At 43.1% G+C, this 27,993-nt stretch overlaps 1 protein-coding gene across 2 annotated transcripts in view; it reads right to left on the bottom strand.

The window, feature by feature from the left end:
• The window catches only part of dixdc1b (DIX domain containing 1b), a 157,978-nt gene that overhangs the window by 9,043 nt on the left and 120,942 nt on the right, over positions 1 to 27,993 (bottom strand). For both annotated transcript variants that reach the window (XM_060936160.1, XM_060936159.1), the window contains exons 16-18: positions 23,531 to 23,692; positions 20,672 to 20,738; positions 15,263 to 15,371 (exon numbers count right to left, since the gene is read on the bottom strand). In XM_060936160.1, coding sequence (XP_060792143.1) covers positions 15,263 to 15,371; positions 20,672 to 20,738; positions 23,531 to 23,692 — 338 coding nt within the window. The remainder of the gene's footprint in view (positions 1 to 15,262; positions 15,372 to 20,671; positions 20,739 to 23,530; positions 23,693 to 27,993) is intronic.

Raw genomic sequence — 27,993 nt, 5'->3', positions numbered from 1 at the left:
ATCTAAATTTTTGCAATACTTAAAATACTCATAGTACATTTTAATGAAGCAATGTTAAAAATGCTGCAGAGGCGGCGGAAGGAAGTTTTGGATGGGGGTTGGGTGACGTGTCACACGCCAAAGGCGTGCCAAATCTAGGAGGGTCCGGGAGCATGACCCCCCGGGAAATTTTGGAATTTTTAACCCTCTAAAACGCTATTTCCTGCATTTTGAGAGGCAAACTTTGGTGGAGTAAAGCTAAGTTTAATGTCTCTATTAGAGTACGTTTCGTCCAGGTATTTTTTTCTACATGAAACAGAACCAATGATACTATAATGTAATTACGCCTCCTAGTATTGTTGAGATGATAACACCCTCTTACCATGGGTTGCTGTCAACATGTATCATGACGAAACGTCACACAGTGCTAGTCAAATATTTCAATGATTAGGTCAAATAGCCTTGGAAAATTTGAATAAACACGTAATAATACCTAAAAACCAATCAGATCTCTCAGCAATCCTGTTTTGAATGAGGAACAAGCCTGTGAAAGTAATATTCAAGGATCACGGTCAGCTCCCGGGAAATCCAACTGACTGGTAAATGACCAGTCGTGACCCCAGATCGGGTGCGAATTAATTAATTTTTATTCTGTTTGTTGCATATTTTTCAAATCAAAACTGTGCAAAAATATTGGTGCATTGAAGCAGGTATGAAGGACATGTGGCTGTATCGGTAAATTGGAAAAACTACATTCCCTTCGGGCGGCACGGTGGTGTAGTGGTTAGTGCTGTCACCTCACAGCAAGAAGGTCTGGGTTCGAGCCCAGCAGCCGGCGAGGGCCTTTCTGTGCGGAGTTTGCATGTTCTTCCCGTGTCCGTGTGGGTTTCCTCCGGGTGCTCCGGTTTCCCCCACAGTCCAAAGACATGCAGGTTAGGTTAACTGGTGACTCTAAATTGAGCGTAGGTGTGAATGTGAGTGTGAATGGTTGTCTGTGTCTATGTGTCAGCCCTGTGATGACCTGGCGACTTGTCCAGGGTGTACCCCGCCTTTCGCCCGTAGTCAGCTGGGATAGGCTCCAGCTTGCCTGCGACCCTGTAGAACAGGATAAAGCGGCTAGAGATAATGACATGAGATGAGACATTCCCTTAGTTTTCTCATGGATCCTCCCCCACACACAAACAAAATGCGAGAAAATTTGTCCTCAATGTCCTTGTTGAATTAAAAGAGCTAATAGATTTTTATACCTGCTCAGCTACGTGGTATAAACCAAGAGCATGAAGAACTGTCTTTCCTTTAGTCTTCAGTGCGAGTAAACAGTCATTCACTTCTTGGTTTGCAAAATTTGACTTGGGATGTTAAAAAAAATTTATACTGAAAACTTACCTTGTTATCAAGCAACTTTGGTGCCTTTGTCGAGCCCAAAAAGTTTGCAATGGATATTTGTCTGAAACTCCTCTTCATACTGATTTTCAGTGAGTGGTCAGGGCAGCAAGCCAATTCATGTAGATCTACGGTAGTGCAGCATCAAGTTTTTGGGCGCCCAAAACTGCTTGTACGCCTCGTGAACGCTATCTAGCCATCCGGACAGGACACGAGTCATCAGTCAGATACAAATGTAGCGACACTGTCATAGCCTTGCTGTCACAGGGTCCCCACTTCGGCACGAGTACCCAAGGAGATCAGACATGTCTAGACAGTTGCCACAGCAACAGGTTAATTAGTCCACAGAATATTCATACAGTTAGGTCCATATATATTTGGACACTGACACAAATTTTGTTTTTTTTTTACCTGTTTACTGAAATGTATTCAAGTTATAGTTATATAATGGACATAAAGTCCAGACTTTCAGCTTTCATTTGAGGGTATCCACATTAAAATTGGATGAAGGATTTAGGAGTTTCAGCTCCTTAACATGTGCCACCCTGTTTTTAAAGGGACCAAAAGTAATTGGACAATTGACTCAAAGGCTATTTCATGGGCAGGTGTGGGCAATTCCTTCGTTACGCCATTCTCAATTAAGCAGATAAAAGGCCTGGAGTTGATTTGAGGTGTGGTGCTTGCATTTGGAAGATTTTGGTGTGAAGAAAACATGCGGTCAAAGGAGCTCTCCATGCAGGTGAAACAAGCCATCCTTAAGCTGCAAAAACAGAAAAAAACCCATCCGAGAAATTGCTACAATATTAGGAGTGGCAAAATCTACAGTTTGGTACATCCTGAGAAAGAAAGAAAGCACTGGTAAACTCATCAATGCAAAAAGACCTGGACACCCACAGAAGACAACAGTGGTGGATGATCGCAGAATAATTTCCATGGTGAAGAAAAACCCCTTCACAACAGCCAACCAAGTGAACAACACTCTCCAGGAGGTAGGCGTATCAATATCCAAATCTATCATAAAGAGAAGACTGCATGAAAGTAAATACAGAGGGTTCACTGCATGGTGCAAGCCACTCATAAGCCTCAAGAATAAAAAGGCTAGATTGGACTTTGCTAAAAAAACATCTAAAAAAGCCAGCACAGTTCTGGAAGAACATTCTTTGGACAGATGAAACCAAGATCAACCTCTACCAGAATGATGGAAAGAAAAAAAAAGTATGGTGAAGGCGTGGTACAGCTCATGATCCAAAGCATACCACATCATCTGTAAAACACGGCGGAGGCAGTGTGATGGCTTGGGCATGCATGGCCGCCAGTGGCACTGGGTCACTAGTGTTTATTGATGATGTGACACAGGACAGAAGCAGCCGGATGAATTCTGAGGTATTCAGAGACATACTGTGTGTTCAAATCCAGCCAAATGCAGCCAAACTGATTGGTCGGCGTTTCATAATACAGATGGACAATGACCCAAAACATAAAGCCAAAGCAACCCAGGAGTTTATTAAAGCAAAGAAGTGGAATATTCTTGAATGGCCAAATCAGTCACCTGATCTCAACCCAATTGAGCATGCATTTCACTTGTTAAAGACTAAACTTCAGACAGAAAGGCCCACAAAACAAACAGCAACTGAAAACTGCTGCAGTAAAGCCTGGCACAGCATTAAAAAGGAGGAAACACAGCGTCTGGTGATGTCCATGAGTTCAAGACTTCAGGCAGTCGTTGCCAACAAAGAGTTTTCAACCAAGTATTAGAAATGAACATTTTATTTACAATTATTTAATTTGTCCAATTACTTTTGAGCCCCTGAAATGAAGGGATTGTGTTTAAAAAAAATGCTTTAGTTCCTCACATTTTTATGCAATCATTTTGTTCTACCCACTGAATTAAAGCTGAAAGTCTGAACTTCAACTGCATCTGAATTGTTTTGTTCACAATTAATTGTGGTTATGTACAGAACCAAAATTAGAAAAATGTTGTCTCTGTCCAAATATTTATGGACCTAACTGTAAATCAGCTTGTCTACTAAAAGTGATGGGTTTTGCAGTTCTGTGTAAGACGAATAAGGAAAATCCTGGAAAGTGGAGGCAATTGGTGATGTCAGGGCCAGGCTAATCTGCATCGGTTTTGGTGTGAATGGGTGCTACCAACCTACAGTACAAAGGGATGCCGGCAGGGCATCGGGATGAAGGGACACAGTGGGATTTAATAATGGAAAACAAAGGCGTGTAGCGGGCTGTTTATTCACACTACTCTCTCCTTTTCTTCCTTGTAAATAGTCAGAGGACTCCCATCATAACTTGGGGGGGGGGGGGGGGGGGGGGGGGGAATACATAAATTTTTTTTTTTTTGGGGGGGGGGGGGGGTCGCCCCCTGCTGCCTCCACTGTGCTGTGTTTCCTCTTATAGTCCACAGCAAGAGCAACCTAGCTACACTGCTGTTCTAAACTCCCTCAAGGCCATTCTGCTCTCACTGGCAGCACAGAGTGCCTAATACCGCTTTCATACCAAAGACCAGGTTCGGACTGGGGCTATCTGACCAACGTTCAGCGCTTCTTTTGTCAGTTTGAAGCAAGTGAGTCAACACAGGTTAACCCCTGGCCATGACCGTTCAGATAGAACCTGAGTCACAACCTGGGAGAGATGCATACCAATTAGCTCACAGGCTAGAAATGGGTGGATATCACTCTCTCTCTCTCACACATACACAGACACCCTATGTCTGGATCTCACACACTCTTTTCCTCTTGGCTGTATCGGCTCTGTGCCTGTCGCGAGTGAGGCTTTCTCTGCGCTGGCTTTAGTTGGCACTCCGTATGATGAGAATGTGAATAAAAGTATTTTGATTCGTTTGTGCATACAAACAGCTTTCGAGAAATTAAAGGGGAACTGAAGGCAAACTTATTATCAAAATTCTATTTATCTCATTTTATTAAATACATGGATTAAAGCAAAAAAAAAAAATCTGACTGAAAAAAAAAGCTCCATGTCGTTGGCCCCTACCACATCAGCGATGCGTCAAATTTTAAACACCGTGTTGTCCATTATCCCCTCGGCCCCTACTTATAGTACATTTACATAATTTTAACAATGACTAAAGCTAAGGCAAGACTTGACCATTGTCATTACTGGCTATAAATGATGAAACATCAAGTTTTCAGCGCAAAGTGCAAATTTATTTCAACAATACTTTAGTAATGCACAACAGTGGTTAAGAGAAAAGTGCAAGTGCAGTCGAACTTGAACCATGCTTTCAAAAGGGTGGAACAGAAAGAACTTGCAAGAAAAGTAAAGTGAAAGTTCATTTTTTCTGCTTCTTCGCAGTGAAGCCAAAGGCATCTATTTTTTTGGCATTGCTTCCATAGACTTTTTTTTTTATGGCAAACTACACAAAAGCACACCTGCCATTTTCATCTTTTTGCACCATGAACTAAATGGCTTGCCATTATCGCCCATTTCATTTAGCCAAGCCCATCTCCACTTATTCTTTACCGTTTTGTTGATGTCTGACACATCTGTGCCTTCATTTAAAAGAAGTGCGTCCATGCTGGCAAAACCGAAAGTAATTTGACGCGCTCTAGTGATGGAAATCGAAGGGCCTATGTCAGGTGGCCTTATACGCAGTACTCGAGTTGGGGGGGGGGGGGGATGTAGGGGGAGGCATCCCCCTTCTGAAATAAAAATCTCAAATCATCCCCCTTATAAAACGGCCATCCCCCCATCACATCCCTTGGGCCATTTTACCGATTAATGTGGAAATGAACCTACTATTATTTTAACAAATATTACTACCATTTCAACATTAGAGGCTTTGCGCAGTGATAGCCTACATGTAGCCGGATAAAAAAGATGCATATTTATTTATTTGGTTGCACCTCTCATTCACACCTATACGGAGGTTTCAGTCATTGAAAATAGCTACTTTCGCAAACTCGGGGCAGAGTGGAGATTTCTGAAAACTCCATCTTCAGACACTCGTGTAAATCAGGAAAACGAAGCAACAGTGGGCGAGAGGGCGCACACGAATATAATGAGTCATAGGTGTGAATTTTCACCAAATGCCAATTGTCCCGGTTCTTCATGAAATCGCACGCGCAAATTCATCAGGTTAACTTTCAAATAACTGTTCTTGTGCACTTGCGACACCAGAGCCACTTTCCTGAATTTTGAGCTTCGGAGTATTGGCTTCTTTATCTATTTAATCAATGAATTTATTTGTCACATACATTAAATTACTAATGTAAAACATTAGTAGCCTATTTAAGCAATAGCTGTTTTCTCCACTGTTTTCCAACCTTTTGTGCTTAGTGAATGAGACACTTCATTACACTCCACTGACCGACTTCCAATTCCGGACTTTTTTGAAAATGTAAAATATAGGTCTACGAGATGTTTTTTTGGGACTTAATTCGCGTTGCTCCTTCACTATTAATTTTTGAGACTGACGAGGCACTAAATACTGTGGAATTATTTTCTCCTTACTATGAAGTTTGGCATCTTAAACAAGTGTCGGGAAATCTTGCAGCCCGACTCTGCAGCCTCCAATGTTTCAGCGAACTGCTGAAACCATAATGTTTAAAGATTAAATCGTAGGCTAATCAAATCAAAGAAAAACCCAGCCTTTCCAGAACATTGTCTGCCGAAGCCTGTTTAACCTACAAAACGCTTAATAGCAAAGGTCTTGCTGCGGCTTCAACTTTTCACCTGATCGCCTTTCAATAGGCAAATATCATTATTACTACTACTACAAAAGGCCTAGTATTAGTAGTAGACAAGTAACCTAGTTGCCTAGTAGTAGGACAGCCAAATAGTTTCATCAGTGGCCTACGCCGAGCCTCTCCGGGACTAGGCAGTAGCGGAGGCCTATCTAGCGCAACAACTTTATTCCTTTACATATACTCAAACATAGCACAAGAAAGGGTTCAACAACAGGCAATCACAGCAGCTTGGTGAAGTTCTAAATCACATCAGTGTCAGACCCATGGGCCTACCCCTCCCCTTTTTTTCCCTCGGATCTGCATCACTCTCATTATTGACCTTTAGTGCTCCCAGTTGACGGAAATCCGTCGTAGCGACGGAAAACTTTAATCCATGTAAATATAGGAATGCATTTCTGATAGCTATTGTGTCACTGCTATAGCAAGTTATGAGTGTTTGAAATATGCTATATAATATTGTTACTGATCTCAGCTGATGCCAGAACTGGCTGGTGAGGAGTCCCTTGTAAGTACTGCTGCGTCTTCACAGGGTGTGGGGAGACGTGGCAGAGCAGACTCCACAGCAAAGCCCAATACTGGGCTCTTAATACCTGCCACTTGTGAGAGGCTCATTGCTGCTCAACAGGTTGATCCGAGCCTTGAAAAATGCTCGGCTGCTGTGGTGAGTCAGAGTGTGGCAAAAGAGAGAAACGCTGATTACTTCCTTGACAAAGGCCTGTTACTGAGGAGATGGTCACCATCAGTAACTGAAAAGCTAGACTGGGGTGGTGTGTACCAAATTGTAGTGCCTTCGGTTTATCGTAATCAGGTGCTGTCCATAGCTCATGAGAATCCATGGTCAGGTCATCTTGGCATAACAAAAACATATAACCGTATCCTCCGTTACTTCCTTTGGCCTGCTCTAAAATCTGATGTTGCCCAATTCTGCCGTAGTTGTTACACATGCCAGATTACCGGGAAACCAAACCGAGCCATTCCGCCTGCTCCTTTGCATCCTATTCCAATAGTAGGCGAACCCTTTGAGCATATTTTAATAGACTGTGTTGGTCCGTTGCACAGAACTAGGTCTGGAAATCAGTTCCTCTTGACATGCATGTGTGCTGCAACTCGATTTCCTGAAGCAGTTCCCCTTCGTAACATTACTCTTCTCATCTCATCATCTCTAGCCGCTTTATCCTGTTCTACAGGGTCGCAGGCAAGCTGGAGCCTATCCCAGCTGACTACGGGCGAAAGGCGGGGTACACCCTGGACAAGTTGCCAGGTCATCACAGGGCTGACACAGACAACCATTCACACTCACATTCACACCTATGGTCAATTTAGAGTCACCAGTTAACCTAACCTGCATGTCTTTGGACTGTGGGGGAAATCGGAGCACCCGGAGGAAACCCACGCGGACACGGGGAGAACATGCAAACTCCACACAGAGAAGCCCTTGCCGGCCATGGGACTCGAACCCAGACCTTCTTGCTGTGAGGCGACAGCGCTAACCACTACACCACCATGCCGCCCCCCCCCCCCGTAACATTACTGCTAAATTAATTATCAGAGCTCTAACCACATTCTTTTCTACCTTTGGCTTACCAAAAGTTGTGCAGTTTGATCAAGGAACTAATTTCCAATCCAAGATTTTTAAACAGGTTTTAAATTCCTTGGGTGTTGATCATGTGACATCTAGTGCCTATCATCCAGAAAGTCAAGAGGCTCTGGAACGTTGGCACCAATCTCTAAAATCTATGCTGCGCAAATACTGTTTGGAGACTGGCAACAGTTGGGATGAGGGGATACCCTTTGTTTTGTTTGCAGATCATGAAACAGTGCAGGAGTCCTTGGGGTTTAGTCCTGCCGAATTAGTGTTTGGACACACTGTCCGAGGTCCCCTTAAGGTTTTGAAGGACAAAATACTAAGTACGAGGTCCTCTGGTCAGAATGTGTTAACTTGCGTGAGTCAGTTTAGGGAGAGGTTACACAGAGCCTGTAGTTTGGCAAAAGAGTTCCTAGCAAAAGCTCAAACTACTATGAAGTATCATTATGACCGGTCCACTGTGCCTTGTTCTCTTAAACCTGGAGATAAGGTTTTAGCTTTGCTCCCCATCCCTGGTTCTGCATTATCAGCCTGTTTTGCTGGGCCTTACGTCATTCAGGAAAAGCTCAGTGAGACAGGTTTTGTCTTTAGTACACCTGACCGCCGGCGTAGGAACCGTGTGTGTCACATTAACATGCTGAAAGTTTACCACTCCAGGGATGCTGATTCCAGTTCTGTGTATGCTGGTTCCTAGGCGTAGCTGGTTATTATAGAAGTTTTTGCAAAAACTTCTCCACTGTAGCTCATCCTCTCACTAGCCTCCTTAGTCCTACTCAGTCTTTTAACTGGACGAGTGATTGCCACCGTGCTTTTGAAAGTCTAAAGAGTTTGTTTGTAATGCTCCTGTGCTTCCTGCCCTTGATTTCACTCACCCTTTTAAGTTGGAGGTGGGTGCTAGTGGTGTAGGTACTGGTGCAGTACTGCTGCAGGAGAACCTGGATGGAGTGGACCATCCAGTCTGCTATTTTTCACGCAAGTTTGACAAGCATCAAATGAAGTATTCCACCATTGAACGGGAAGCCTTAGCTCTTTTACTGGCTCTCCAATATTTTGATGTGTACCGTATTTTTCAGACTATAAGTCGCACTTTTTTTCATGGTTCGGCTGGCCATGCGACTTATACTCCGGTGCGACGTATATATGTTTTTTTTTGTTTTCACCGCGAGAGGCTTCACCTGGAGGCTTGACAAAAGTGCTCCAGCCACTGGACATCTCGGTGAACCGGAGCTTCAAGGCAGTTCTGCGACAACTGTGGGAGCAGTGGATGATTGATGGGGAACACAGCTTCACGGCAACCGGGAGGATGCGCCATGCAATTTTCCTTGATGTCATCGGGTGGATTGACAAAGCATGGGCTTCAGTGACAACGGAAACCATCTTGTCGGGGTTTCCAAAGGCTGGAATAATTGGAGCTGATGCGGAGTCTGACGACAGCCACGCAGAAGAAGAGGAAACGGCGCTTCGTCTGCCGCTGGAGTTGGCAGAGTTGTTCAGAAGCGACACCGAGGATGAGGAATTCAATGGATTTGCTGATTTGGAGTGAAATCGTCAGCTTGATAAACTTGATTGACCTGTGTTTTATTATTAATGATAGGCCTATAGTTATTTAAATAAGTTATGTAATGATTTTAGGCCTATAGGCTATTGAATAACTTGATGTTACGGTACATATTCAGCCAGTTTTTCTCTGGGCTATTATAAATGATTTTGTTTTGCATTTTTAAAAATAACTCTCCTTCCAAGATGAACTTTATTCTTCGTCTCTGATGTTATGGTGTTAATGGTCTGAATAACGTTTAATGTTTTTATCTGATATGACGTTAACTGGGGCGGCACGGTGGTGTAGTGGTTAGCACTGTCGCCTCACAGCAAGAAGGTCCTGGGTTCGAGCCCCGGGGCCGGCGAGGGCCTTTCTGTGTGGAGTTTGCATGTTCTCCCCGTGTCCGTGTGGGTTTCCTCCGGGTGCTCCGGTTTCCCCCACAGTCCAAAGACATGCAGGTTAGGTTAACTGGTGACTCTAAATTGACCGTAGGTGTGAATGTGAGTGTGAATGGTTGTCTGTGTCAGCCCTGTGATGACCTGGCGACTTGTCCAGGGTGTACCCCGCCTTTCGCCCGTAGTCAGCTGGGATAGGCTCCAGCTTGCCTGCGACCCTGTAGAAGGATAAAGCGGCTAGAGATAATGAGATGAGATGACGTTAACTGGCAGGCGCACTTTCTGCCTGTTTTTTTCTCTGAGCGGTGGTTGTTTTTTTTTTTTTTTTTCACTAGACGGTTGTTTTTACTACCGTACCTGTCTTTGGAGATGATATACCTATAGCCTACTTGGCCTCTGATTTGATGAAATAAAATTCGACAAAAATGAAGAATGACACTCCTCGATGATGACTACAGCTTTAATAACAAAGATGAAAGAGCCATGGGGCGATAATAAGCCCTACCGGTAAAAATATTCTAAAAGCAAACTGATTAATGCATCAGTAATAGGCTACTAATATTAGTTATAATAATAATATAGGCTATTAGTAATAACGATAGTGATAGTATTAAAGATAGTAGTAGATATTTAAAATAATCAGACTAGGCTACTTACAGGGCAAAGGGCGCGTTATCACTGCTCAGCTGTTCGTTTATTAAATAAACAATGCAGTCGCGCAGTAACCACGCGACGCTTATCAGATAGAATCACAGATTCTATGGATAGAATAACCCTTCAAAAAAGTGCGACTTGTAGTCCGGTGCGACGTATATATGTTTTTTTCGTCTTCATAATGTATTTTTTGGCTGATGTGACTTAAACTCCGGAGCAACTTATAGTCCGGAAAATACGGTATGTTGGATCCAGCCCTCTTCCTGTTACGGTATACACTAATCATAACCCATTAGTTTTGTTGTCACGTATGTACAACCACAACCATTAGCAAGTTAAATACGGGACAAGGCATCAGCAATGACATTTTCTGATGCCTTGTCCCGTATTTAACTCGCTAATGTAAACAAACTAGTGTTTGTTCTTAAAGGGTGAGGGTGTTACGTCCCTGGCGAATTGTTGTGTTTTTTCCTATGTTCATATTTACTCATATTCATTTAGATACTGGTGTGCCAGTTCCTACAAGTGATTGGTGCAGGACTTCATCCCTCCCATGCACCCCTCCAATCATCAAGTCTCCCTTTGCTGTGACCAATCACCTTTCCTCTTCCACTCTATATAAGCCAGTTGTTATACTTTGTGCTCAGTCTCTCTTTGCCTCTGTCTCTGCATTTTGTGAGGAGAAAACTCTGACTCAAACCTTGTGACGAGGGTAGGCCAGGCAAGTGTGGGGTGGTACACTGCACTCACATAGGTTAACTGTTGTATAGATACATTAGGTAAGTGGGTAAGTGCCATTGTTGTATTTCTTTGAAGCTGTGTTAGTTTAGATTAGAGTAGTTAAGTTAGGTAGGAGTTTTTGGTTTCCTTATATTTCTGTGTTAGGTTGGTTAGTTAGTTAAGTCTGATTTCCCTAAGTGGCAGAGTAGTTTTGTTTCTTTTTGTTTGTTTGTGTAACTGGCACTTCCCAGCCTCCCTCTGACCTTGGTTATGTCATAATTCCATTTATTTTTTTCGCGGTGCGGTTTCCATCAAATCCTGCGCTCTGATTGGCTGCTTAGCGGGTCTGTATCCTACGATACGAACCCCAGTTACGGACCTCTAGCGACTCGCTCGTTCATAACAACAACAAACATCTCATCTCATCTCATTATCTCTAGCTGCTTTATCCTGTTCTACAGGGTCGCAGGCAAGCTGGAGCCTATCCCAGCTGACTACGGGCGAAAGGCGGGGTACACCCTGGACAAGTCGCCAGGTCATCACAGGGCTGACACAGACAACCATTCACACTCACATTCACACCTACGCTCAATTTAGAGTCACCAGTTAACCTAACCTGCATGTCTTTGGACTGTGGGGGAAACCGGAGCACCCGGAGGAAACCCACGCGGACACGGGGAGAACATGCAAACTCCACACAGAAAGGCCCTCGCCGGCCACGGGGATCGAACCCGGACCTTTTTGCTGTGAGGCGACAGCGCTAACCACTACACCACCATGCCGCCCAACAACAAACATAGTAGCATTTTTTGTCAACATTTATCTTTTTTTTTTTTTTACAAGATTTATTTATAAGATTATCAAAAATCTTATAAAATTTTGCCAGCATTTCTCAGGAGAATAGCATTAATTTTACAGCATGGATAGCGATAACAACAGTCTTCACAGCAAAAGCAAGTGTTACTACCCTGAGGAAGAAGAAATAAAATAAAACATTTCAGGAGAAAGCTAAAAACCTCTAACTGTTGCTAACGCCGAGCAAAAACATGGCTGAATCCTGAATGACTCAATTTTGTATAAATAGGCTGCAAAATGTAGTGTTTTTCCTGCCATGGAAGTGCACTTGTATACCGAGGAGGAAGCCATTTGCATTACAGCCGTGAATGAGGATTCAAAATGGCGGCTCTGCTCGGTTTTCCCTTTCGGGCGCTCTCGTTTTCTGTTAGAATTTGGTAAAGAAAAAAATAACTATTATTTACCAGCTTAAGGTCGGTCCGTATGGCGAAATACCGTGACCTCGGCCCAGAGGGCCTCGCTCAGTACTTTCAAGACCTCAGTCACGGTATTTCACGATACGGACCTCCCAGCTGGTAAATAACATAACATATGTATGCGCTTTTTAAATTCACTATGTAAATAAATTCACTTTGTTACCATCATCTTTTGTTACTCCCTTTTCCCTAGACTTTTAAAAAAGGGGTCGTAACAAATACATCAGTCCATATGTCAAAGCGATGGCTGTAAATGAGATTCGCTGAGACCTGTGAGAGTCATTGTAGGACAGAAGTAAAACATACAGCGGAAATCAAAGTGACCAACATCTACCAACGTTGTCAAGAGATGCGCGCGCCCTCCTTCGAATGCTGACGTGATCGAGCCGGAAGTTTTGTTAGCAATCAGGAAAGTTTGAAAAAAGGAGGCCGTAATCGTCATCTAAACTCGTTTTTATGCAATGTTCCGTTTGGAAAACAGTTTTCAAAATGGTGGCACTGACACCTGGCTGACACTTCACGGTTCAAAGTCTCGCACAAGTCTCGTGAAGATCGCGCGGATAAGCGACGCCTGCCGTGGACCAAACGAACCAAATTCAACATGGCTAAAAACCGAATAGGCCGATAAGTATAATATTTAATTGCAATTAGTTGCCGATATGAGTCACGATATAAGGTTACTAAAACCGAAAACGTGATTGAATAACACTTTAATTAATAAATAAAGCAAGTTTAAAAATGACTTCAGTTCCCCTTTAACCAGTAAATGTTTTATTGATGTGACATCATCAAGCACCCCATTAACCACTTAAGAAATAACAAAGCACATATGTTTGTTTGCATGCACAAACAAATCGAAATACTTTTATTCTCATATTCCCGACCCGGGTGGCGCAATTCACACTGAAATTGACCCTTGTCTGATTCAAGTCCGACCCACCTCAAGAGGTCAGTCACAAAGCCGAGTCAGACAACGCAGGTTAACCCTTTCCGACACAAATCAATATGGGTCTAACCTGGGATGGCCACTTGGTATGAAGAGGGAATTAGAAAAACATCCACAGGGCTCTTTTTGGGCACAACTGCGTGTTCAGCAGAGAAGTATCCAGAGTTTTTCTTTAATGTTTTTTCACTGGCTTCCAGTAAGCTACAGAATTGACTTTAAAGCATTGCTGCTGGTGTACAAATCTCTAAATGGTACAGGGCCCAATTACCTCTCTGATATGTTGCAGCGGCCTAACCCAATCAGATCTACCAGATCGCAGCAGCAACATTTACCGGTAAAACCTGTTGTTGAATGAATGAATGAATGAATTTATTTATTTCGAACATGTATAAAAATGTATGTAACTATTTGTACATACAAAAGAAAGAAAATGAAAAAAGTGACAAAAAAAGAATAAATAAAATAATATAAAGAGCTAATACATTACAATACACCGCACATTGTTCGAAAAAGGAGTGGGAAGAAGTACAATACTTTTTTTAATTTCCCACCCCTTTTTAACTAGTCAAGTCAAGTCAAGTCAAGTTTATTTGTATAGCGCTTTTAACAATAAACATTGTCGCAAAGCAGCTTTACAGAATTTGAACGACTTAAAACATGAGCTAATTTTGTCCCTAATCAACTACCCCGAAATCCAAACTACATTAATACACTTATAAAAATATATACCACATATACCCTTCATGATTATCCATATAAATATATAATTACAAAAATAAATATATACTACATACCATATCCATATACATATATATACATATACACATAACTATCTATATAAATATATAATTACAAAAAAAAAAATATATATATATATCTACTACATACTTATCCCTGTAAATATGAAGATATCTATCCCCATAAATAAATATATACCATATACTAAGCTAGTTCTAATATAACAATCAACCCTATTCTATTTATCCCTCATCATCCTCCATTAACATATTTCCTCTGCAATATACTTGTTTAAAAATATTTTTTTGTACCTTTTTTTAAACAGATTTATATTTGCACTTTGTTTTATTTCTGTCTCCAGTCTGTTCCGTAAAGTCACCCCACAGCTCGATACGCACATGCTTTTCATATTTGTTCGAACCTTTGGTTTTTTAAAATTTAGGTCTCCCCTTAGATTATATCCCCCCTCTCTCTCACTGAACATTCCTTGTATATTTTTTGGCAATAGATTATTTCTTACTTTGTACATTATTTGTGCTGTTCTGAATTTGACCAGATCCATAAATTTCAACATGTGTGATTTTATGAATAGTGGGTTTGTGTGATCTCTGTATCCTGTTTTGTTTATTGTCCTTATTGCTCTTTTCTGTATTGTACATATCGGCTGCAGAGTGGTTTTGTAGGTGTTTCCCCAGACTTCGACACAATAAGTCAGATATGGCAAAAATAATGAGTAATATAGAGTATGCAAAGATTTACAATCAAGAATATATTTTGTTTTCCACAGAATTGCCGAGCACTTTGCCAGTTTTGCTCGTACGTATCCTACATGAGGTTTCCAGCAGACTTTAGGATCCAAAATCTTTGTTAAAACAAAGTGTGGTGAAGCAGCTTTTAGCTACTATGCAGTACAGCTATGGAACCAACTCCCAGAGGACGTCAAAAATGATCCTGCTGTTGGCAGCTTCAAATCTAGACTAAAGACCAAGCTGTTCTCAGATGCTTTCTGCTAAATGATTAATATTGTCATCTTTACATGTTTTAAACTTTCTTAACTTTTACAGTCTCTGCATGTTTTAAACTTTACTTAACTTTTATTCTATTTTATTCTGCTGTTTTTTACTGAACTTTTACTTCATTTTATTATTGTATTTCTACTATTGTTTAATTCTTCTTATTTTTTTCTCTCTTCTTCCCCCTTTATTTTATGTAATTTTATTTTCTATTGTTTACTGTTTTGCTTTTACCTCTGTAAAGCACATTGAACTGCCACTGTGTATGAAATGCGCTATATAAATAAACTTGCCTTGCCTAATGTGCCAGATTTACTCACCTCTTAGGGATGTTGATCATGAAGGGTGTGAGTGAGCGGTCTGTGAAGTAGAGGACTTTTGTTGAGCATGAGGAGTTGAGCATAGGGCTGCTGTGAGAGTGGACCATTTCTGCAGCAAAGCACACGGACAAAGCAGACACAGCTTTACCTACCCCTAAGACTAACCTGAGAGACTCAGTATGAAATTGTTTCCAGGGAATCATGAAAAATTAAACACTCTCAAATTTCTTCGTACGAAAAGGCACTTCTACATCACCTTGTTAAACATGTATACCAAGTTTCAAATCCGTATCATGAACAGTTTTGGATATATGCTCCGGAAACTAACATTGCTCTTAGAAACTAAGTCAAAATCTATTTATGTAAAAATTAGAAAACTACTTTTTTAAAAAAAAATCTAAAATAGCAAAAGGCACCAGTTGACAGTTTCATAAAGATAGCTTCAGTAGTTTTAAAGATATGACCTGGAAACGAAAACATGACCAGACAGAACCCGTTTCTATATCCCCCGCCAAACTTTGTTAATTACTTACTGCTCTTATAACATAATTACTTATTATTTGTCTCTGGTGGGAAGAGGAGCGCATGGCTCAGTGATTTTTTTTTTTAAGACTCTGACTCATCTATCTATCCTACTAAAGGAAAGCTGTCTGTCTCCGTCTGTTCACCAGCGCAAATTGACACGGCTGGCCGCACGTACTCTATACTTTGCACGTGGATTGGTGACACCCCAGAGGGGCCCAAGACAACATTTTCAACGTTCCAAAACATGCGATTAGTGCTAATCCAACACACTATTCACTTCCAATAGGCTACATGCTCGCGCTAACACGCTGCGCTAATCCAACACGCTATTCACTTCCCATCGGCTACATGCTCGCTCTAACACGCTGCGCTAATCCAACACACTATTCACTTCCCATCGGCTACATGCTCGCTCTAACACGCTGCGCTAATCCAACACACTATTCACTTCCCATCGGCTACATGCTCGCTCTAACACGCTGCGCTAATCCAACACACTATTCACTTCCCATCGGCTACATGCTCGCTCTAACACGCTGCGCTAATCCAACACACTATTCACTTCCCATAGGCTACATGCTCGCTCTAACACGCTGCGCTAATCCAACACACTATTCACTTCCCATAGGCTACATGCTCGCTCTAACACGCTGCGCTAATCCAACACACTATTCACTTCCCATAGGCTACATGCTCGCGCTAACACGCTGCGCTAATCCAACACACTATTCACTTCCCATAGGCTACATGCTCGCTCTAACACGCTGCGCTAATCCTACACACTATTCACTTCCCATAGGCTACATGCTCGCGCTAACGCACTGCGCTAATCCAACACGCTATTCACTTCCCATAGGCTACATGCTCGCGCTAACACGCTGCGCTAATCCAACACACTATTCACTTCCCATAGGCTACATGCTCGCGCTAACAGACTGCGCTAATCCAACACACTATTCACTTCCCATCGGCTACATGCTCGCTCTAACACGCTGCGCTAATCCAACACGCTATTCACTTCCCATCGGCTACATGCTCGCTCTAACACGCTGCGCTAATCCTACACACTATTCACTTCCCATCGGCTACATGCTCGCTCTAACACGCTGCGCTAATCCAACACACTATTCACTTCCCATAGGCTACATGCTCGCTCTAACACGCTGCGCTAATCCTACACACTATTCACTTCCCATAGGCTACATGCTCGCGCTAACACGCTGCGCTAATCCAACACACTATTCACTTCCCATAGGCTACATGCTCGCTCTAACACGCTGCGCTAATCCTACACACTATTCACTTCCCATAGGCTACATGCTCGCGCTAACGCACTGCGCTAATCCAACACGCTATTCACTTCCCATAGGCTACATGCTCGCTCTAACACGCTGCGCTAATCCTACACACTATTCACTTCCCATAGGCTACATGCTCGCTCTAACACGCTGCGCTAATCCTACACACTATTCACTTCCCATAGGCTACATGCTCGCTCTAACACGCTGCGCTAATCCTACACACTATTCACTTCCCATAGGCTACATGCTCGCTCTAACACGCTGCGCTAATCCAACACACTATTCACTTCCCATAGGCTACATGCTCGCGCTAACACGCTGCGCTAATCCAACACACTATTCACTTCCCATAGGCTACATGCTCGCTCTAACACGCTGCGCTAATCCTACACACTATTCACTTCCCATAGGCTACATGCTCGCGCTAACGCACTGCGCTAATCCAACACGCTATTCACTTCCCATAGGCTACATGCTCGCGCTAACACGCTGCGCTAATCCAACACACTATTCACTTCCCATAGGCTACATGCTCGCGCTAACAGACTGCGCTAATCCAACACACTATTCACTTCCCATCGGCTACATGCTCGCTCTAACACGCTGCGCTAATCCAAGACACTATTCACTCCCCATCGGCTACATGCTCGCGCTAACACGCTGCGCTAATCCAACACACTATTCACTTCCCATAGGCTACATGCTCGCGCTAACACGCTGCGCTAATCCAACACACTATTCACTCCCCATCGGCTACATGCTCGCGCTAACACGCTGCGCTAATCCAACACACTATTCACTTCCCATAGGCTACATGCTCGCTCTAACACGCTGCGCTAATCCAACACACTATTCACTTCCCATAGGCTACATGCTCGCGCTAACACGCTGCGCTAATCCAACACACTATTCACTTCCCATAGGCTACATGCTCGCGCTAACACGCTGCGCTAATCCAACACACTATTCACTCCCCATCGGCTACATGCTCGCGCTAACTCGCTGCGCTAATCCAACACACTATTCACTTCCCATCGGCTACATGCTCGCTCTAACACGCTGCGCTAATCCAACACACTATTCACTCCCCATCGGCTACATGCTCGCGCTAACTCGCTGCGCTAATCCAACACGCTATTCACTTCCCATCGGCTACATGCTCGCTCTAACACACTGCGCACAGCCTTAGTATGGAATCAGTTTTGTGCCGAAATGTTCATACAATACTTTTGAAATATCAAACAAAAACGACAAATCAAAATACAAAAAAAAAGTCAATTTTTTTAGACTGGCAAACAAATTATTCGTATAATCGTGCAAAATATCAGTCTATTACTCTTCAGAAACCTTTTATTTTTGTTCCACGTCTTTCTCAGTTTTGTTTGACGTAATTTATTTTGGTTGCGATTCCAGCTTTCTCGTTTGCGCTCCCTGACTTTTTGCTTGCAGTTTTGGCACAAACTTCACGTGTGGGCGGGCTGTCCAGGAATGCATTCCCATTGGCTAACTTGTGTTTGACTGACAGCTACGCTCAGCCATTTCCTACTCGGATTCTGGCGGACTGTTTGACGAGTGACCGATCCGTTGACGGTAAACAAGGATCGAGTGGACTTCAGTGGCGACTATGATATTGAATTAATTCAAGAAAGTGTCAGTACGGGACAAATGTGTTGTATGTGTTGCAGTAGTGCACATTATGCAGGCGTGTTTAACGTTAGCAAGACAGCTATTATATTGGGTAGTGGAGCTAAGGCTAACATTTGACTTGCCACGAAACACCTGCATAATGTGCACTACTGCAACACATACAACACATTTGTCCCACACTTACACTTTCTTGAATTAATTCAGTATCATAGTCGCCACTGAAGTCCACTCGATCCTTGTTTACCGTCAACGGATCGGTCACTCTTCAAACAGTCCGCCAGAATCCGAGTAGGGAATCGCTGAGCGTAGCTGTCAGTCAAACACAAGTTAGCCAATGGGAATGCATTCCTGGACAGCCCACCCACACGTGAAGTTTGTGCCAAAACTGCAAGCAAAAAGTCAGGGAGCGCAAACGAGAAAGCTGGAATCGCAACCAAAATAAATTACGTCAAACAAAACTGAGAAAGACGCGGAACAAAAATAAAAGGTTTCTGAAGAGTAATAGACTGATATTTTGCACGATTACACGAATAATTTGTTTGCCAGTCTAATAAAATTGACTTTTTTTGTTTTTTTGTATTTTGATTTGTCGTTTTTGTTTGAAATTTCAAAAGTATTGTATGAACATTTTGGCACAAAATTGATTCCATACCTTAGCAGGGAATCCTGTCTGTGACTCGCCTGAGAGTTTCGATTGCACGGGACCTCGCAATCAGCGCTCCTCGCCAAAGACTTCCACTAGGGCTGAGTCTACGTCAGGAGACGTGAGGAACGATTTACATCATTTTGACAGAACACAGTGAAAACATACAGTATATACATCACGTGTCCACTCACTGTACCTTTCAGAGGAAGTCAAGTTCACAGGCAATAACTACCAGTTGTCACTAAAGGCAGGGGACACTAACTTGGTTCGTTATATGCGAAAGTTCATAGTAAAATGGCCCTTTTCCACTACCCTTTTTCAGCTCGCTTCAGCCCGACACGGCTCACGTTTCGACTACCTCAAAGCAGCACGACTCAGCTCGCTTCAGCCCTGCTTAGCACCCAAAACTCGCACGGTTTTGGAGTGGGGCTGAAGCGAGCCAAACCGAGCCGAGTGGGGCTAGGGGCGTGAGGAGACACTCCCCTGTGCACTGATTGGTGAGGAAAAGTGTCCTCACACGCCCACCGAGCACGCTGGGATCTGTAAACACCGTAAACCCGGAAGAAGAAGAATTACGAATTACGAGAATTTCTGAAGCCTTATGCGCCTTGCCTCATCTATACACTCTTGCCAGTATCTGTTGGCGTTGTCGGTGACGACAAGCCACAGCACCAAGACTAGCAACACTAACGACTCCATGTCCTCCATGTTTATTGTTTACTATCCGGGTCGTGAGACTACCGCTTAAAAGCTCACTGATGTCACTGTTTGCGCCGCCTAACGACATCACGTGACGTCCACCCACTTTCGCTAACTCCACCCGATGTGTCCACCCACTTCCAGCCAGCACAGTTCAGCGCGGTTGTAGTCGAAATGCAACTCCAACAGCCCCACTCAGCTCGACTCAGCCCGACTCAGCACGGCACGGCTCAGCCCAACTCAGCCGCGTTGGTAGTGGAAAAGCGGCAAAAGAGTTCATTACAGCAGGGCTGCAGTGTATTTATAACTGCTATAACCTGACTGATAACAGGTACTAACTTGTTGGTGCAGATTTTCCACAACATAACTACAAAAAGCATGATGCGTTATTCTTTAATGAATAAAATGTTTTGGTGGTAAATTACTGTGGTATACAAGGAAAAAAAAAAAACACCTCTATATGTGCTGTTAGTGGAAAATAAATCAGCTTGATTGCCATTGATTCATTTCCTATAACAGCACACCCTGTGGTGTTTTATTCCTTAATCAGTGATGTGCTTTCTTCTTTTCTTATTTGAAAGAGACACTTACTCGTGCTGGAAGGCCAGGACTCCCTGTCTATGTGAGTGGCCTTGTGTCCTGGAGACCTCGCCCTTGCCTGGAAAGAGTTGAAAAGCCTCGCCTCAGTCCAGCAGTAACATTTATTTACATCTTGGGAACGGATTTAAAACCCAATCCTGCTAGTGCACACTGCGTATATATGGAGGTACATGTGCTGCAGAGGAAGAGGTTAAAGGAGCTACGCAGAGCCATGGCCTCACTTTTTGTTTATAAATGTCTTGAGACTTCAAGAATGGCACAGGAATAGTTTTAAGCGTTAACAATAAATCTAATATAGTAACTTTAATAAAAGTGATGCATATACGTAGCGGTTTGAGTGAATGACCTTGACGTCCGTAACGTCACAGCAGGAAGTCTATCGGTCTCATCGCCATTTCCGCTATACTAAAACACAGAACTAAATGCGACTCCGATCCTCCATTTTGAGCTAAATTATCTCCACGCCACGTAGATGTGTTGCTGGCCGGTGCAGCAACATGACAGAAGGTGGATTTACGTTGCATTCATGGCCTAAGAATGTTCAAACTGCAAAGATTTGGATGCGTTTTGCGAGAAGTTCACGGGCACATTGGGCTCCTACAAAGTGGTCTCTCCTCTGCTCTGCACATTTTACTTAAGACTCGTACGAGACCTCGGATCTGTTGAGGAGCGTTGGCTATAAGCCCGCATTGAAAGAGGGTGCAGTACCAACAATTAAAGGAAAAGAAAACTAAGTTCAGTTGCACCAGTTCTCCCGGAGTGTGAGCTGAGCAGTAATGGCGGAGTACTCAGTATCATGGATGCAAACGGCGCACCTTTTGGCGGATGCCGCCTTTTTCACGGCTGTCTGGGGGACTTGTGTGAATTGCACAGATCTGATGAGGTTTTTTTTTTTGGGGGGGGGGGGGGGGGGGGGCGCGTTGGAGTGTCTATAATTTCATCAAAGTAAATTCTGTACTAAAATTACTAAATAAGCAAATGCCATTACAGTCCATGAAACAGAAAGTATAAGTATGAGAAGAAAACAGTAAATCAGAAAGCTGCGCAAGTAAAGCCAATTGGCTGAGCGCCATTATCTGCTGCTGGCTGCACTTCACTGCACGCGCAAGGATTTCCATCAGTCCAACCCAAGTTGCGCAAGTTACGTAATTGGCTTTACATGCGCAGCTTTCTGATTTACTGTTTTCTTCTCATACTTACACTTCCTATGTTTCATGGACTGTAACGGCATTTGCTTATTTAGTAATTTTAATACAGAATTTACTTTGATGAAATTATAATCAGACACTCCAAGGCCCCCCCCCAAAAAAAAAAACTCATCGGATCTGCGCGATTCACACAAGTCCCCCAGACAGCCGTGAAAAAGGCGGCATCCGCCAAAAGGCGCGCCGTTTGCATCCATGAGTATGGAGAAAATGGAGAATGAGTGGACCAGTCATCAGATTTCTCTGCTGGATATGCTTGCCTCAGCAGCAATATCTCACACTTATGTGGAAGAAGCAAATGAACGAAGAACTGAAAGTCAGATTGTTTCAAAACAATCGGCCACAAGATCGGCCTTCAAGAAGCCAGAACACGGACGGGTAAGGGCCTCTGCATGCTCTTGCGAGAAGGCTTTCGCAGACAGCTTTTCGCAGACAGTTGTAATTTATCGTTGAGCGGGGAGTAATAGGCGTGCGCGATGTTATTCACCGCCACAACGCAAGGGGGCGCGAAGTTGCAAAATCGCTAGGAGTAGTTGGTGGGTGTGGTTAGTGGAGTGTTTATCCTCCGGTTACTTATAATGACTAGAACTGGAGTCGTATCGATGTACGTACTTCCTCACTTCCTCGATCAACCGCTCTTCGTGCTGCTCCATCTTCGCTTGTGTTTTTAAAAATGGCGGTCGTGAAAACAAACCAAACTGGGAAAGTAGGGAAGCGGAAGTGCATGTACAGTGGATGTAGAGTGGACCAATCAGGGCCCTCTTGTCTGCGACGCTGTCTGCGAGGCTTCTGCGGTGGTCACAATTTTTGGGAGGTGCGCGCAGAGCGTCTGCGAAGGGGGGGGGCTATGCAGACACCATCTGCGAGGACTGCGTTGTCAGCATAAATTGGCCTTAAGATGCGACTCTCATTTGGTTACATAACAAAAACACACGTTGTTTACCTGCATTTAGATCAATCCATGTAACTTGTGTTGTGTGTTTAAGTTAGCGGTATAAGATTATTTAATTTGCTTCAGAATGTGATCGTCTCAGTTCATCTGATTATTTAATGAGCCTTTTACGTTTTATCAGTGAAAACGCATGTATGTACGTTGCACAAGTTATAACGCCTATCCTGTTTTAATGAGAGTCACATGAGACTGTCAGTTCAATTCCACCCAATTCTCGAGACGGCTTTGCTCTCTGGCTTTATTTCGTAAGGTGGGGGCCTCCGTGGCCGACGTGCTACTATTGGATTCACTTTCCGATGGTTCGAACTGATACGGTTCTACGTGTATAGCAGTAGCATGTACTGTACACACACTCCAATTTCAGGAGCATCACAGTCAGATGTATTACTATTTGAGGAATCTGAAGAATCTCTGATAAATCAGAACGAAGACACACTGCAACCACTCTCGCCTGCTGAGTCTGGCTTTGGTCTATAGCACCGGTTACCGCTGTGACGTCACGCACTCAGGGCTGGCTGGCTCAGCGGGGCAGCTCAAATGCCAACTTCGCGGTCGATTTTTATTCCCAATTATGCAGCATACAAGAGTCAAGGATGGAGATACTATCCACTCAGAAATGTATTTAAAAATAAAGGTTCTGTGTAACTCCTTTAAATGTCTGAGAGGGCACAGTTTGAGAAAATGCTCCCCCACCTTCATCTCCTGTCTGCTCCGTGACTCCAGTGTGTAGAGGCGGTCCATAAGGCTGGCCATGCCCTGCTCCAGTGTGTCCAGTGTGTGGTGCTGAGGGTCGTGGCCTCCAAAACTGTTCCTCAGACTGCGCAGAGCATCCCGTACCAACTGCAGCTCCTCCGTCTGCCAGGAACAAAAACAATCCAATAGACTAGAGCAAGATTTTTAATCAAATTATACATTTTTATACCTTCTGTTTAATAAGGACACTTTTTTTTTTTTAGTCAGTTTCACATTGCCTTCAGAATGAAAACTGAGATTTGGCAGTTTGAAGATACATACAGGATGAAATACCAGGGCTTTGAACCAGAATTTTTTTCCTATTGGTTCGTTCCGAACAGAAACAGAATTTTAACGTTTCCGGTTTTGGGTTCCACCATTAAATAGACGTTCCCGAACCGGTTAGAACAAAAAAATTTCGTTCCCGGAACGGTTAATTACGTTCCCTGTCAGCGGTTTAACAAATGGCTATAAAGTTATGTCTCTGTCTCATCCAGCTTAAGCCAAATGTAGGCTAATTCTATTACAACCTTCATTAAATAAGACAAGAAATAATTCAAAACAATTATTATTTCAAATGTTGGCGATTTGGATTCTCAGTACCTCTTCCCATCTACACAAACAGAAAAAGTGCCAAAAATGAAAGATAATTCGTTTAGTGTGTTACCAAAGGCTAGTCAGGCCCTATAGAGGGCTACCGCATGACGTCACCGCGCCGCGAGATTTTGCTAGGCGCCATATTGGAAGACCAAGTACACATCTATGCAAGTACATACATACATAAAACAAACTACACCTGAAATGTAGCCAGGGCCAGTTCGGCCCTAATCTGGACCCGGGTGCAACATCGCGCAACCCCCCCCCCCCCCCCCCAAAAAAAAAAAAAACACCAGCCTAAATCAGGACAACCATCACATAACTACAACTATAAACATTTTATATCAACTATTTTAACTAAATGGGCTATAATAAATAAGCCTGCAGGCAGCCACGGCGGGCTGCCTCAGAAAAGTAACCATTTGTCCTACCTTAAAACTCGTTTTGCATTTTCTGCCTCCTTTTTTGTATTTTCAACCCTCCGTTTATTTTCTTTCCTTTTCTGAAAACCCGATTTGTGTCCAGACATTTTGTTCTGCTACCAATGAACTAACTCGTCAGGTCTCGTCTCTCGAGCCCGCGATGATTCCCGTGGGAAGGGCAACAACTGATACATTTTTACAAACAGCCAATAGGGAGGTTGCAACGTTCAGGCTCTTCTTTGCTCAGACACTCAGTAATGGAAACGTGATAGTAGACCACCTTCCCACGCTCTCCATTCAGTCAGCGACCGTCACACAGGAAGTGAACCCCAGCGGGTCATAGAAACTTGCGCAGGAGAAGAATGGCTTTTTTATTTGTAGGCTACGGAAACTTTGAGGAACGAAATAAAAACCAGTATTAACCGGTTACCATTATTTTTAATAAGCGTTTCTGTTCCGGAACATAAAAAATAATAAAGTTTCTGGTTTCGTTTCTGTTCCATGTGAAATAGAAAAAGTTTCCGGTTTTCGTTCCTTGAACCGGTTCAAAGCCCTGTGAAATACACACATCTTCGAATGTAATACATCCATTATGTTGAATAGGCCATTTGCAGGAACTGGTCACGTGTCAAATTTTCCCCATAGCGACAAGCCCGTGGTGGGCAAGCTAACTTGACATTCCTTGACAACCATAAGAGTTTGACTGGCGATGCGAAGCAATCCATTTCTATAATAGCTGTTTTTACCTTTTCTACTGTCTTTTTTGACCCGAATTTTCGTGTGTACTTGGAAAAAGTTCGTGGTTTTAATTTCTGTCGTAAGTTAAAGCGAATCATTGGCCGTAAAAGACAGTTTTTTGGACTCAAGTTGGTCGCCGCCGAAAGAGATTCACCTGCGAAATGGCGGATTTCTCAGGTACAGTGGCATGCAAAAGTTTGGGCACCCTTACTGAAAATGTCTGTTACTGTGAATAGTTAAGTGAGCATAAGATGAACTGATCACCAAAAGGCATAAAGGTAAAGACGAGACATTTCTTTTCAGCGTTTTATGCAGGATTTGTGTATTATTTTTGTTTTGTACAATTGGAGAGTGAAAAAAGAAAAGGAACACCATGCGAAAGTTTGGGCACCCCAATATATTTGAGTCCTCAGGTCACTTTTACCAAGGTTCCAGACCTTAATTAGCTTATTGAGCTGTGGCTTGCTCAAATTCTTCATTAGGAAAGGTCAGATGATGCAGATTTCAAAGCTGTATAAATTCTCTGACTCCTCAAACTTGTCCCTAAAATCAACAGCCATGGGCTCCTCTAAGCAACTCCATCGCATTCTGAATAATAAAATAATTGATGCTCACAAAGCAGGAGAAGGCTACAAGGACATAGCAAAGTGTTTTCAGGTAGCCGTTTCCTCAGATTGTAATGTTATTAAGGAATGAAAGTTAACAGAAACCGTGGAGATCAAGGCGAGGTCTGGAAGATGAAGAAAACTTTCTGAAAGAACTGCTCGTTGGATTGTTAGAAAGGCAAATAAAAACCCCTGTTTGACTGCAAAAGACCTTCAGAAAGATTTAGCAGACCCTGGAGTGATGGTGCGCTGTTCTACTATGCAGCGACACCTGAACAAATATGACCTTCATGGGAGAGTCATCAGAAGAAAACCTTTCCTGCATCCTAGCCAATTCAGCTTCTGAAGTTTGCAAATGAACGTCTAAATAAGCCTGATGTGTTTTGGAAACAAGTCCTGTGGACTGATGAAATCAAAATAGAACTTTTTGGCCACAATGTGTAAAGGTATGTTTGGAGAAAAAAGGGTGCCAAATTCCAGGAAAAGAACACCTCTCCAACTCTGAAGCATGGGTGTGGATGGATCATGCTTTGGGGTTGTATTGCAGCCAGTGGCACAGGGCACGTTTCATTGGTCGAGGGAAGCATGGATTCGAATAAATACCAGCAAACTCTGGAAGCAAACATCACACCATCTGTAAAAAAGTTGAAGTTAAAAAGAGGATGGGTCCTATAATAAGACGATGATCCAAAACACACCTCAAAATCTACAATGGAATACCTCAAGAGGCACAGGCTGAAGGTTTTGCCCGGGCCCTCACAGTTCCCTGACCTAAACATCATTGAAAACCTGTGGACAGATCTCAAAAGAGCAGTGCATGCAAGACAGCCCAGGAAACTTGTAAAACTGGAAGCCTTTTCCTAGGACGAATGCGTGAAAATCCCCCAGGTAAGAACTGAAAGATTATTAGCTGGCTACAAAAAGTGTTTACAAGCTGTGATACTTGCCAAAGGGGGTGTTACTAAGTACTGACCATGTCAGGTGCCCAAACTTTTGCTTCAGGTCCTTTTCATTTTTTGGTATTTTACGCCTGTAAATGATGGAAATAAAAATGTAATCTTACGGAAAATATTAAAGAAACGTCTCCTTTATGCCTTTTGGTGATCAGTTCATCTTCTGCTCACTTAACTATTCACAGTAACAGACATTTTCAGCAAGGGTGCCCAAACTTTTGCATGCCACTGTATGTTTATAATTTCTCCTTCTCTACCTTTTATCATTCGCTTAATGTGTGAAGATTCTTGAAAATAAATACAGATACACCTGTAGATGTGTTTTTAGCCGATAAGAAGCAGATTTATTCCCCAATGGTTCGCTTTAACTTGCGACAGAAGTTAAAACCACAAACTTTTTCCAAGTACACACGAAAATTCGGGTCAAAAAAGACCATAGAAAAGGTAAAAACAGCTATTATAGAAATGGATTGCTTCGCATTGCCAGCCAAACTCTTATGGTTGTCAAGGAATGTCAAGTTAGCTTGCCCACCACGGGCTTGTTGCTATGGGGAAAATTGACATGTGACCAATTCCCGCAAATGGCCTATAGAGATCTTGCATGTGATGTCACAGCCGATCCAGATTGTAACAGACGCCATCTTGTCGGTCAAACTATTTCCGCCTTCTACTTCTGGTTCTACTTCTACCTTTTCTTCTGGAAAACCGTACTATATACACAATTCTACTACAACGGCTGCGACTACAAGCTCTCCCTACCTGTGCACGTTTTTTATGTTTTTTGTGTGTATTTTTGCGTGTTGTTCGTCTGTACCGGACTTCAATATCCACTACAACCGTATGGACTTACTGGACATTGGTTTCCAGCAGAAAATGACGGTTTGTAGCGATTTCCATCGCATGCACAACATTCCGGACGAGATAGTGAGACCAGCGGGGTCTCCGTGGATTGTTATCGGGTCTGGCAGGCGAAGGAGGCGGCGTCGGGAGAGGAAGCAAAAGCGAGGCTGCAGGCAGAGCCGGCCTGTTGACTAAGCTCAGAAAACAGCTACTCAAATCTCCACTGCCAAGCCTCTACCTCTCCAACGCCAGATCCATGGTAAACAAGA

Source organism: Neoarius graeffei, chromosome 12 (genome assembly GCF_027579695.1).
Source record: "Neoarius graeffei isolate fNeoGra1 chromosome 12, fNeoGra1.pri, whole genome shotgun sequence".
Classification (NCBI taxonomy): Eukaryota; Metazoa; Chordata; class Actinopteri; order Siluriformes; family Ariidae; genus Neoarius; species Neoarius graeffei.
Note: the sequence above shows the minus strand (reverse complement) of the source record. Positions and strands in the feature narration are given on the sequence as shown.